Raw genomic sequence first — 14,477 nt, forward strand, 5'->3', positions numbered from 1 at the left:
ACTATAGTGTTCTAGCTCCCAGAAACTTTTGGAAGTCACTGTCTGAACTTCCAGAGAACTGTAATCTCTTATTTGATTCTATTGGTTTTGAGAGTAGTCTATCCTGTAAAAGAAGAAAAATAATTTAGAGGCAGATCCTAATTATTTGTAAAGCTTACTCTGTATTAAAAATTATGCTAAGGGAGTAGGGGAACTGACTAAATACAAATACCCCATCAAACAAAAGTTCAAGTAGACCAGTCTTCACTGAACAAACTAGATCCCATTTCCATTAAAAGCCCTCCATTGGGTCTTAGGATGTTGTTGAGTTCCTCCTTCCTCCAGTGTGGAAAGCGAGAGTCTACAGAGAGCCCATTTATACATGCTGGCTCTGCAAGCAATTGATTTTGCACACCAGCTAATTTTTAACTGATTCCCTGATGTGAACTCAACACTCTCTTACTTCATATAATGAAGATCCTGGGTACTTGCCTGTGATTTAATCTGCAAAAGGTTTCCTACATACCCTTCTCTCAGAGCTGTACAACTTTTGTAAATACATAGTCACTGAGGTAGAGAGTGACTCTCTCTACATACTTATGTCCCATCCTTACTCCAGTGAATAAATTATCGCAAGCTTCTATCTTTGCTGAAGACTTTTTTATTTGTCCTTTTTCATCCTCAAGCTAAATCGTGCACTCGAAAAAGATTAGATTTAGGTCTTGTTTCATGCCTCAAATGTCAGTCATTTTCTAGTAAATCTTTTTTCAGGCCACTTTTTTTTTTTTTTTAAATCAGCAAAGTTCACCATGCTTGTGCAATTCATGGGGAAAAAAGGAATTTTGCAATTTCATTTGAACTTTGCTCAATGTAAAAAGAGCAACTGTAACCTTTAACTTAAAGAACAATTAATATTTGCAAGGTATGTTATCAGAATGGGGTTATAACAAATTGTTGTGCAGCCTTAACAAGAAGCTATCGAATAAATTCTATTGAAAGTTCTCTCTAACATAACTGGTTGTTAAGCTAAGGGTTTTAGTAGAGACATCTTTCCAAGAAACGCTGACATGGTTTCTGTTATCAGGTCCTAACCTAACCTATGAGAGAATAAGCAGGCCTGTTTAACTTACTCTGTATTACACTCACCCTATTAAATTTAGTGATTTTTCTGAGGAGTGGTCTCCTGGCTGTAGTTCAAGGATACAATAAATAGTTCTTAAAACCAAACTCATTTCAGAATTCACATGGCTCCTGACCCTCTTTCTAAAGTTCAAGAGATGAGAGACCATGAATTGCACAAATGAAGAAAAGCTTCTGTTCACAGTACTGGAATTGAGCTCGTTTGTGTCTCGCGCCCCATGAACAGGGTCAGAGATGAAAGCTAAAGTACCCACAATACCTTTAACGGCCATTACAGCAGACTGAGGCAACATACATAGCCCGAAGGACAGCAGAGATAATGTTCTTGTAAAAGAAACAGAAATGAACTGCCTTGGCTTTATGTGGATCTATATTATGTAGAATCTATACAGTGAAATTCTTGCAATAAGGTGCAGATACAAAGAGGATTACTGGATTTTTTTTCGGTGTATTAAGGACTGATAAATTTAATAAGCGCTTGACTAAAAACTGTATTGCCCACATTCTAGGTTCCCTTGTAGTAAGGACTCTGCATTTATACAGAAGTCTGTTCTTTTCCATAGAGCACACCAAAAAAGCACAGAAGGCAGGACACAGTAGGAAACTAGTGAAAGGTATATTTTTAAATTGCCTAATTGGCATCTTGCAGCGGTAGGAGAGGGAGATGACCTCAGCATTACAAAAACTATATTATTACCAAAACACAATGGATGATAGAATGCAAGAAAATACAAGACTTGCCATGCTAGACAGAGCAGAGAATTTTGAAGTACTGGTATTGAAAATGTGAATGTGAAGCTTCAATTTGACATTCTGGTTAAAGTCGGGAGGAGAAATCTAGTGGAGGACATAATGAAAAAATGTGAAGATTTGCCTAAAACCAACATAATTTTAGCAATTATATTTTTAACAAAATGGATCAAGGGGTAACGTACATATGAACAATCCTAGATAGATAAATAACTGATCATAGCAGGTTACAGTGAAAAGATGCCACATTTTACACATTAAGTCCTCTATTTGCTATACTGTGGCTGGCATGAATGACCATGTTGTTGGCATAAAAAGAGATTAACCATTGAGAACGGTGACAACAGTGCTTCCTTCACAGAAAATTGCAATGATAATTGTGATTGCAGTGTTATAGTCACGTCTTGTGAGGCTTCTTTTCCCATTTTATTATTTAAGTAGACTACTGAATTGCAGAACGTGATATGGTGACAACAAAGTGAACAGATAGTTATATTCACTGGTCATTAATGAAACAAACTGCAGTCCTGTATCAGATGGAAAGGTACAAATGTTAACTCTGGGAGTAGGAAGGATGATGACTGTGCAAGAGGATAAAGAAAACATGCTTAGTTATAGCAAAGACAAACTGCAGAGGATTCACAAGAGAGTCTTTGCCAAGAATTTTAGGTTATGTCTACATGATACAAGGCAATGCTGTGCAGAGCTGTTTGTGCTAACACTAAATGATGTACCACAGTTACAAGGAACAAAATAGCCATATTAGTGGCTACCCAATGTGTAAGTGTCAGTGAATTTAAGAAGCAAGGATGTATTACCTCAGTGAAGTGCTGAGTTATCATAATAGCGGTGTTTCCTAATTCTGAAGTATTTCATACAGTTCTTCAAAGCACTGTTTGTTAGATATTCTTCAGCTGTATTAGAAAAAAAATCCTCCAAAGAGCTATCAGAAACATTCAAAAGGATATTCTGCAAAGGGGAAGATGTACTAGGGGAAGGCTATAGTTCTCACTTTAGTACTGTCTAGTGTGGTGTGTTCCCTGAGTCATATAACGGATGAGCAACTCTTCAGCTTTCTCAGTTCTCCACCAACTCTGTAGCTGCATCTAAACCTGTCTTGTTGAGCCTAAATGCTGAAATAAGACTCCAGAACGCTAGAGAAAAATGCCAGAACAGGTCCAGAAGATTAACAGCATCAGACTTTCTGCTGACAGTCTGAGCAGCTCTTCTCCATTTTGACACTTAAATGGCTTCCGTCATTACAATACCTGAGCGTTCACAAATGTGAATAAATTTATCTTTATGATGCATTAAAAAATAAGAAAGTTTAATCTTTTATGTCTCCCCTCTCTTTCATGCAGTACATCTACAGGAAAGGAGGAACAGGAGCAAATACTCGAATAATTACAGGATGATACTAGATTGCATGACTAGAGGCCAGTCCACTCAGTCTCATTTCACCCATTTGAATCAAAGTTGAGTATGGTTGATATCAGAACAAACATTCAGTTGCCATGTGCATAAGGAAATAGAAATATTTAACAATAGCTAATGATACCAACTTAAGATGCAGGAAATAAGGATGTTAATTAAATACTAGAATTGTAGGGCACAAGCCACCAGATTAGTAACATTTTAATAGGACTGTGAGAGTGAGAGCTGAAAGACCATCCTGATTCTACTGATGTAGCAACTTGCATGAGTTCATATCCAAAATTTTTCCATCAAATGGCAGCAAAATGGTTTTGCCATAAAATCAGGAAGTCACTGACTATAAACTTTTCACAGGGAAGATCCACCAGTGGTAATCAGAGCTGGAAATCACTAATGGAACTTTTGGTAAGAAAGTGGTATTTTAACGTCTACAGCAAAGCATGGCTGAAATGCAGTTTCGGTTCTTCTGCTGGATGTTCACAAAATCAGGTGTGGTTTAGGATAGCAAAGTTTGCTTATGGATGTCAAGTATTCCTGATTCAATACAAAAGGACTTCCCAGAGACTAGGTATTTTTTCCACACTGGTTTCTTAATATAAGTTTCCTCTAAATAAGAAAAATTAATCTTCTTTAAGCCTCACTTTAACTACAAAAAGGAAATTAGAAGCTAATATTCACCTAAAGGAGACAGCTTAATTATCTTAAGATGAACTGTTTAAAATAACTTGAAGAATATGTAGGGCATATTTTAAATATCTCTTACAGTTCATTTCTCTGCATGATAACTTGGCTTAATTACTTATCTCAGCTTTAGCTTCAGATCTGTAAAAAAAACTCTGTTAATTTTAAACATGTATCAGCTTTCACAGTGCCAGAAACGGATAAATCTGGGATAGTATGGCTGTCAGAAACAGCTTCCCTCTCTCTTTCTGGAATTCCTAAACCAGCTTGGCCCATGCACTCATCAATGGCTAATTCTATAGCCAGTCCTGTCAAAGTTGTTTTTTTTTTTCCAAGTCTACTTCTTCACTCAAACTACTAGGGGTACAGGGGGCAGGGCAGATTTCAAAAAGCTGGTACTTATTTAAATCACCATGCTTCCAAAGTTAAAAAAGAACACAGTGTTGCACCAATGCTATTCACCTCAGCAAAGAATTTCCACCCTCAAGGTTTCTCTGCATGCTTGCATGTATACACAGACGGCAAGTTTCCAAGCTTGGTCATTCTCTGGCAGACATTAGTATTTCTGATATACTTAACTTGTTGACATAAATCATATAATCAGAGGCTGAAAATATTTTGAAGCTTGGAAAGCGTGTATGGTGCACATGCTTCCGCATATGCACAAATTACTCATCTATCTTTCCCATATAAAATGTGCATATATTTACAAACAGTTTGTTTAGACACGTTTCTACATAAATTTCATTTATATACCTTCTTTGGTATGTTCTTCAAAATATCTCACAAAGCAGTAACACATAAATAGTGCAGAGACACAGTGTAAAACCCAGCAGTGATGAGAGCACGCATAAACTTTCTCTAGTTCAGCAGTTCCACAGGAAACAGTTCCAGGTTCTTTCTCATACCCCAGTTTTTCTGCAAAAGAGCTATCAAACATAGGAGAGACACAGAGACCCTTAATTTGCAATGACAGCTAGCTGACTTTCTGTGTCTGCAGAGATCTGGTTACCTGTTCTAGGCTTCAACTTACTTTTCATTGCTTTGGATCACCAAAAAATGAAAAAGCGATAGTAATTATTTCCCATCCCACATCTCATTTTCTCTGTATAGAAATTTTTTTTTCTACATTCATAGAGCCAGATAAAGATTTAGGAACCATGCAGCGACACAGAGGAAGACTCCTGAATCTCAAACAAAACCTCTGGTCTCGCGGTTCCCACAAATGGCTGCCTACATTCCTTGTTTGATTTGAAAAGTTCCTAAAACATTGAAGTTTTGCTCCAGCTGACATTCAAAGCTATCTGGGTTCCTCTTCGCACCCCTACTTTGTCATGCCCAAGAAACCAGAAGTACCCTGAAAAGCCAGCGTAGTAGTCATGTTAAAAGCACATCTAATGTGTTCCTACAAGACTGTGCTCATGACTGCTGTATTTTTAAAACAACTGAGAGGCATTTGAAAATATATTGGTGGCACTGGGCCAATCAATGGGAAATCTCAGTTCAGTACCCTCTACAAAGCAAAGCAAGTTCAAACCCACATCTATGGCTTGTGGAGAGAAAGGCTACGCTCAGATACAAATGAGGCTAGGTTCGAGTGAAACCATTCCTGCGAAGTCTGTATCACTCTGCAGCCAAAAATGCAAGATCCAAGGCTTCAGATAGCACGTAAATGAGATCCCAAGCCTGCAGCGGAGAAGTGAGAGCATGTGGGGGAGGTGGTGGCTAACAGTCTCTATTCCTAGCATTACTTCAGGGAAGGGGGTGTGGGTTTTTTTTAATTTTCTTTTTAAGGATTGTTTAATGCAAAACTGCACAGATGAGAGCAAGTATCGCCACCATAAAAACAAGAGCAGCTAGTCATTCTGCGTTCTGCCAAACCAGATGCACATTCCTCCACTGAGGAGAAGATTCTTGGAGCTGGATTCTGGTTTTGGAGAAGTGCCTGGCAGTGCCTGCCATCAGGTCCTGGAAGCAGGGTGGAGGTTCAGATCATGCCTTTGCGTAACAGTTTGCTATCGATAAGATCTGGATTGACCTTGAGAGCTGCTGAAAGGACCGCAGGACCCACATTTCTCCAGGGAGGGGCCCAGAATTAAAGGAGGAATGAGTAATTGAAAGTCCTTTGGAATCAGTATTCACAGCTAAATAAACAAACAAATAAATAAACAAATAGCCCAAACCAAAACTTCAAGTTGGACAGCTATATGATAGCACAGAAACTTTAGAAATGGATTATAACCACTATTTTTGTCAGCGTATTGGTAAGTCACAGCCTGTAGCTAAAGTTCATGTCAGTGTGCAATGCTACAGCAAAATCCCTTTTTTAACCAAATCAAGAGGAAAATTTATATAACGCAGTTCCGTGGGGAATTTTTCTGTGACAGTTGACAGCCATTAGGCTTGTTTTATGCTAATGAGGGCAGACAGCTATATAAGCCATTTCCCTCACCCGCAACTATTTAAGTTCTAAACTTGTGCTCAAAATCCATTTCCAGCTTCAGCTGATTTTTCCGGGTTTTCTTTACTTCTCTGACTAATCTGAATGTCATTTTAATGTTTTGCATAGGCATGATAAATTCCCTAGAAGGGCAAGTGAGACAACGAAGATACGAGTGAAATCAGCATTTTATGCCACAGGATGCTGTCCCATCCTGGCTGTTCAAGTAAGGTGCAGAGCCTTCTTTTAACGTTTAGCATTTTTGTCTCACTAAAGCCAGTCTTTTTTTTTTTTTTTTAAATACACACAGACTTATTAACATAAGAAGGTTGACACTGAAGCACTATGCTTACATAGAATTATTATAAATAAGGCAGGCTGGACCTAATCCTGTCTCCCGTAAGAGAAACTTCCACTGCTATGACGATGAGCTCCGTAAATTTTTTTTTCTGTCTAGACCAATGGATATGTTCTACAAAGAACAGCTAAGCTCTCTGAGAAAAGCTTCAATAACTGTGCCTGAAAGATTTTTGTAACCCAATGATCTCCTCTCCAATGACTATACCAGTATCTATACCAGATTAGAGTCCAGATAAAGTGGAGATTTAGACACCCTTGTCAAAATAACCAATAGCTGGGTGATGGGTATCACTGGGGTGCGAATAGCAGAGATTTAAAATCCATCTGAACAAGGCAGAGTAGAGACTTGAAGTTTAATTGCCTTTTCCTTTCTACCCAACTTCTCCTCTATCCTACCATCTTCCCACAAGGAGTTTTGGTTTGATACAAATCACTAGTTTCTGAAATACAGATTATCTGGAGATACAAATCCTGCATATTATCTTGCCTTCCTCACCTCTGATAATTTTTTCCTCTGATAAAAACATAACAGCAATAACCATAGCATGGTCAAAATTTTTACTTTACTGAATATGGCTGATTGCTACCAATGGCTTCATTTTATAAAAATAAGTAGCCATAATTTTTTCTTGCATTTTCCTCAGTGCATTAGCAGTGAAAAAAGTACAACTGGTATTTTTCACTGTGTGGGCACCATCTACTATCCTCTGAATTCTCATTCCTTTCTCTCCAGAATATAGCTCGTCTCTATGACCGAGAACAACTTAACCGAGTCAGTTGAGCGGAAAAAAAACCATTTCTTGTAGGCAAAAAGGCTGCTTTCTGTGGGAGATTTTGTTTATGACTTAGGGTTAGGGACATTATGATACAAGTGCTACAACAGTTTGTTCATTATGGTTTACCATGTTGTATTGGTGTGTTCTTTAAACTTCCCTGCAGTAGGACGAATTACATTTGATGGATGTAAATGAAAAAAATTCCTAGTTAGAATGATTTTACATTGTAGTAGTTTATTCAAAGGTCAGTGAATGTGATTTTCTTGAGCTCTATCTGACGGTTCTTAAGGGCTAGGTAGTTCATAGCAGCAGGTCTAATAATGATGAAACATCAATATAATGTCCAGAAGAGAAACGTAATTTGAAATTAACAAAACAATAAAACAGTTTTCAGTTGAATTTTTCAGCTGATTCTTAAGGAACTCTTTTAAATAGTAATCTCCTTTAACAGCAAGTTTTCACTAGACAACAAAGATGTGCTGGACTAGAACTTCAGCTAACACAAACCGGTTTTCTCCCAAAATACAGTTAATCTAGGCTAGGGTGCCAGGGGTGGGGGTAGGGAGAAGGATTAACTTTTTGTTATTTGAAACTCACAGCACATTTTTTCAGAGCAAGCTAGCTTGCTCTCAAGACAGCAACCACATTAAAAGCATTAAAGCACATTAGTTACATAGGGACTAGAGTTTTTTTCTTTCTTTGCCTTACTTTTTCATTATTATCTAATTAAAAAAAAAAAAAGGGAAACCCTTATAAAACAGTGTTAGAAACTGAAATAATACCATACTGTATATCTTGTAGTACTGTAGCCAAAATAACAAAGTACCTAAAAATGATTCTCACAGGTGAGTGATATGAAATGCCTAAGTATTTTTAATTGAACAGAAAGCACCGTCTAGAAGTTTGCATGCACAGACCCTTTTATTTTGAAGTTCTCTACTCATGAGCACACCTCAACAGTAGCCTTGGTTTATTGGGCATGGCTGTCTACACATGACATACCAATTATCATGTCAGCACCTGAGGCCAAATATAATAATATTCTAATATTTGCTAGGTGGCAGGAAGGATACAGGAATGGATTAAACTGTGTTCAGAACTGAAGTCCTCTGCTAAACATTAGAGTACTTGCAGATCATCTAGGCATTTACATTTTCTCCCTTTCATAATTCAATCTAACATCTTCCCCCCCGGTAATTTGTGTCTTAGTTATTGTCTAGATAAACAATATATAATGTTCTAAGATTTTTAAAACGTTACTGATACAATAAATGCCAGCATATGCATCTATTTATATACCCATGTCCAATATTGTGATATCAATTACTATTGTCTTGATATTTTCTGAAATCAAATTTGACTTAAGAAAAGTCAGGGTTTGACTTGTTAGACCTACTGACAGATTGCTAAAAAGAATTTTAAACACAGACTGTGTGTTCATGAAAATATCAGATATTTAATTCTCTTTCTTAATCATAATGAAGTGTAAAGATCTGTTCAATTTGAACAACAATCCAAAATTTAGATATTCCGAGTTTTTCAGAAAGGACAGAGTTATATCTTCCTGTTTCTTAGAAGTACTGTAGTTGGGCCCTCACTTCTTTCCTTGAAAACAGAAACCAGGATCAGACTCTGACAGCAGGGATACCATGCACAGGCTGAAAACATAAGACATGCAGAGCAGCAAACAAGTATAAGCTACGTACTGTATAAAATTATCAAAGATCAAGGGAAAAAAAAAAGATAAAGGGAAAGAATTACTCCTAAGTAACCTAACCAATATAATGTGTTTTTTAATTCTATTAACCAAAATATGTTTAAAACAGTATGGAAAAACTGTTGGAGCAGGAAAACTGATATTCTTTGGGAATTTAGATTTTTATTTTCTTGCTCATACAGTGTCTAACAGTAGACTATAATTATATCAAATGTCTGCTCATTAATCATATATAGTTAGATTTCAGTGAATTTTTCTTTTCTCTTTTGGTCTGTGTATTGATGAAGAACAACATATTTAAGTAGATGTTTAAAATTTGAGTTGTGGTTCTAAAATTATAACTCTCCATAAGACAAATGGTTCTGTTTCTTTTCCCTGAGTAGAATCGTGATGCTGGGTAGAAGAAATGTCTGAGATTTAGAGTTTTGAGTAGCAGTGACAATGTGCAGGTAGGGATTTAAGAAAAATGTAAATCTTTTTTTTTCCTCCTGGTCAACATTGACCTTGCCTGACCTTGCCTCAGGGATTCACTCCTCTAGGAATTAGGTTAGTGTAATTCTATTTTATGCTGTCCTAGTTCTTACACTGCTCTCATCCGCATAATATTCCAGTGCCTCCAGGTTCAACATTATAATCAGCAGGATAAATGCGATCTTCCTTCTTGCTTCCTCCTTCTGTAGGGACATAGCATGCACAAGTGCATCAAATGTATGTAGAAGTGTTAATATTACATGTGTTTTATACAGATACAAAATAGTAAAGGCAAGTTGAACATATAAGGCTTCCACCTTAGTTATTGTCTAGATAAACAATATATAATGTTCTAAGATTTTTCTATGTTCTAAGTGATGAAGACTGCAATGGTTCTTGGATCCTATGGCTTTCTAGGAAAACTGTCTTTTCCACTGATGGAAGGCTATGAAAAATTATACGATTTGGGGTTTTTTTTCAAAACCAAAAGAAAGCTTAAGTTCATCAGTGAAGAAGACAATGGGATCAAAGCCATCTGGAGTAAGAAAACATCTGTTATCTCCATTGATGTTTGCTTAAAGGAACAGGACAGGAAGTTGGCAGAAACATACTTAGATTTCCCATTGGACAAATGAATTTCCAACAAAATGAACGTATGAAAACAAATTACATTGTCAGAAGAATGTCAAAACTCTATAGATAATGCCGATCTATAAATTGAGCACTAAGAAAAGGAACAAATGGTGACAAAATAACCTTTTTTTAGAAACACTATTTTAAAATTTACAACTCGCTCTAGTCCACATAGTTTTCTATGTGGACTTAGCATACGTTTCCTCTCTTTCAAGGTCATGTGGTTTTAAAAAATGCCCTTTTGTAGAAATTTTCAGTTGCTTACTTGCTCTGGAGTATGCATGCTTAATCTCTTTTTATTAGTCCTTTCTCAGCTACTCCTTTTTCTCATTTATCCCCCACTAACTTAGTTGCCTTAGGCAACTGCAAATGTATCTTCCATATGCAATGGAATTGCAACTTCTATGGAAATGAGGTCTGCCATATATATTCTTTATCATCTACAGAAAGGGATCCTTTTATCCACTGGCCATGAAATTACTCACGCATCTAACTCTCAGGGCTTGGCTTTACTAATGCATCCTGTTTTTTCAACAAGGGAAACGCAACTGCACTGTAGCAGCTCTAATGAGAGGTCAACAACAGAGTCTCCCTTCCAAAGTCTAATTCTCTTCACTTCTACACTGACGTAAATCTAGAGTAATTTCTAGATCTCTATGAAATGATATTAACACACTTGGAGTAGATACCATATAGTTAAGGAGTAAATTCAAATCTTACAGATTTTTTTCATATTAAAGACTTTTTTGACATGTTGCCAAGTCAGTATTTTCTGCATATGCTGTTTCCTTGTCCTGAAGAGGACAGTAATATAATGTTCACATGCCATGTTACCATTTCCATACCCGTCACAAACATTTGCTTTCTTCAAAACAAAACGAGATATCTAAGGTGAACATTGCATTTTAAATTACCTTTAGAACTCTCAAGAAACAGAGCTAAAAAGTAGAAGACAAAACCTCAATAGGAAAAACATCCTCTGTTCTACAGGTCTCATCACAGAAAGGGAATTCTATCCAGATGCCCCACATGCTTTATCTACAAAGGCACATTTTCCCTGAAGAGCTAAGTATGCTTTCTATAGGAGGAGCACTTGTAGAGGCTATAGAAATGTCACAAAATACACACTTCGTCAATAATGAAGAACAACTTCCAAGAATTCCAGTCCTCTCATCCTTCCGAACAGAGTTAATCAAAATCCTCAAACAGAAAAGATACTCTCTGGAGAAAACAATGTAATAATTTCCTGGGATTTTCATTTTGAAATTCAGAAAGATGTTGAAGTGCATTATTAAGGCTACCAACATCATTAGATGACTTTGCACTTAAGGGTGCTTTGGCCCTTCATGAATCTGACCAGCACATGGAATTAGTCATGTTTGCCATGAGGAGAACATACCAATGTGAACTACCTAGGTTATTTAGACTATCAAAAGAAACAAAATAGGTCATCTGTGCTCTCATGGTACCATATGTGGTACCAAGTTCTGTGCGCATTACAACCAGACATGGTCTGTAATTTAGAACATGTCTGTAATTCAACCATTGTCAACTGCTCGCTGAATTCGTCATCATTAAGCACTTAAATACTTCAGCAGTACTTGCTAGCCCTACTTCCATACAGTGCTTCTGGCTTTATTTATGAATGCAGCTTTTGGTATGTTCTGTGTTTAGAGATACTTTCTCTTGCCCCAGATATTGCAGAAATCAGTATTCTTACTGATATCCAAGTGGTCTATTTACATTGCAATTTTCTTGTCATCAAAATCTTTATCTGTAATGTTAAAGCTCGTAGGAGACCACATAGTAAGGCATATTTAACCCATGATAAGATAATCTAAGGACTTTTTATTTACTGGAGTCAGTCAACAGCCAGATATATTTATTCCTTGAAGAACCTGTATTGATTTAATCCAACTCAAGATATGCTTTCTGTTAGAATGTATTTTTTTTCTGCTTTCCTCCCCTCTCAAGACAACCACCCAAAAAGTACATGACTATTTGCAAGGAAGGGATGAAACTGCTGGCACTGGAATAGCAACCAGTGTTTCAAAGCAAGCTCTTCTTTCATGCAAATAATTTCTGAGCAAAGGGTTTGCAACTAGTTGGCGAAGCAATTTGTGCCTGCAGCAAAGAACTGACATGGTGCTTACCATGTCATCTACGTGCACATGAATTTTGCTCTGTTACTGCTTTTTGCAGAAAACACTCTCTCAGCAAACTGAAACCATGGTGTATACCTAAAACATAATTTGACTCATCTAGCCTATCTTAAAAGAAAAGGTCTAAGAAACCAAGTATAACCACAACAACAATTAAGTTTTCGGAGGTATATACTAAAGGACTTACTGTGATGATTAGCCCTTTTTCCTGGAAATATTTAACCAATGGAACAGCATTCTGCTTGAAATTCATTAGTCTTCTTTGAGTGGCTTTCAGGTTATCATCAGGTCTTCCTTGCTGTTCAGCACGCTTCAGTAACCTTTCTTTTAGCCTTTGACTGGAACATGCCAGAAACACCACCAAATCTGGGGTGCAGATCTGTGGAAAGAGCAATTCAAGAAGTCTGTGATTAAGTTGACTATCCAGCACTACAGGACTCAGCAATTCCATTATTAGGTGAGGCTCAGATATGCTACATTTGCGTAAGTTGGAACTTGATGAAGTCACTAATTTTCTGTTGTTTTTTTTTTAAAGAAATTCACAGGCTTAAGGAGGAGCTTTTTTGTCTTATGTGAAGGTTAGTCAATTTGTTTCACCTGAAATGTTAAGGAAAAAGTTTAACGAATAATTTTTACCTCACCCCAGAAACCTTCGCTAGATTATGTTCATCATTTGCATTACCGGAAGGTTCCCCTAGCTAAAATTAAAATCTTTAAAAAGAGGAAAATATAAAAGTCTTGTATTCTGCAGGAAAATGGTTGTATGGTTTCCATCTAAAAAGCCTTTAAGTATTTAAAATCCAGCAGCCACTATGAAGCTAATTGATGCCTAGGACCAGGTGAAAACAGACCTGTTCCAAGATCCACAGTTTCTTATAACACTTTCTCCGTTTCTCTAAATCTCACCCAAGCTTCAGTGCACTTTTCAAGAGGTTGGGTGTGGCAGCTGAGGATTTTAATTTCTCCTGTCCTTTTTGGTCTGTGTGGTAAGCACTGTTTTATCTCACACCCATCCCTGCACTAAGGTTCAGGAAGTACAGCCTTACGGCAATGAGAAAAAAATTTTTTGAAGTTTAGCTCTTTCCCAGTTAAATTCAAGTTGCCCTTATGGCTTTCAGTGTTCTTCATACCTTTTGGTTACTCATGCTATCAGTTATCGAAGAGATACCTCTGGTGCTTGAGGGGGGGGAAGCAATGATAGCCCCACTTTCTTAGGAATGCTGCTAAATGTTGACAGGCAATCTTCAGAGGTCACCACTATTTTGTAGATGTGGTGGAAAAAACAGAAGTTGCTCAGACACCTACATTCACAGGATTTTAAAAATGGGGCTGCAAGTGTATATTAACCATATTCATAAGATCTGATTTTCTTTCCTCTACCTGGTTGTTACAAAGAAATCTACCTCTCTTTAAAGACTCACCTAAAATCTTTTTCTCGCTAGCTTAATGTTGCCTTTTAAAACATATTAGAATTCTCTGTAAGAAGCATTTGAGATAAAACCAAACACTACTGTACTGTGCATGTTTTTATCCGATTACAGATTAGAAAGGGTTTATTTGTTCTCAAACACAAGCACAAAGTTATTTCTGCTGTCTTTACTTACATGAACAAAAAAGTTCACACTTTAACTAATATTAGTGTCCTGGTTTTGGCTGGGATAGAGTTAATTTTCTTCCTAGTAGCTGGTACAGTGCTGTGTTTTGGATTTAGGATGAGAACAATGTTGATAACACACCGATGTTTCAGTTGTTGCTAGGTAATGCTTACACTAGTCAAGGACTTTTCAGCTTCCCATGCTCTACTGACTGAGAAGGCTGGAGGTGCATTTTCTGTCCTATTAAACTGTCTTTATCTTAACCCATGAATTTTTTTTTTTTTTTCCTGATTGTCTCCCCCATCCCACTGCGGGGGGGGAGTGAGCGAACGGCTGTGT

At 37.1% G+C, this 14,477-nt stretch overlaps 1 protein-coding gene across 1 annotated transcript in view; it reads right to left on the reverse strand.

Annotated features, from left to right (window-relative positions):
* The window catches only part of AK5 (adenylate kinase 5), a 95,183-nt gene that overhangs the window by 61,592 nt on the left and 19,114 nt on the right, over positions 1–14,477 (reverse strand). Inside the window, exon 5 of the mRNA XM_009287269.2 lies at positions 12,731–12,922. Coding sequence (XP_009285544.1) covers positions 12,731–12,922 — 192 coding nt within the window. The remainder of the gene's footprint in view (positions 1–12,730; positions 12,923–14,477) is intronic.

The sequence above is a fragment of the Aptenodytes forsteri genome, unplaced genomic scaffold, assembly GCF_000699145.1.
Source record: "Aptenodytes forsteri isolate BGI_AS27 unplaced genomic scaffold, ASM69914v1 Scaffold119, whole genome shotgun sequence".
Classification (NCBI taxonomy): Eukaryota; Metazoa; Chordata; class Aves; order Sphenisciformes; family Spheniscidae; genus Aptenodytes; species Aptenodytes forsteri.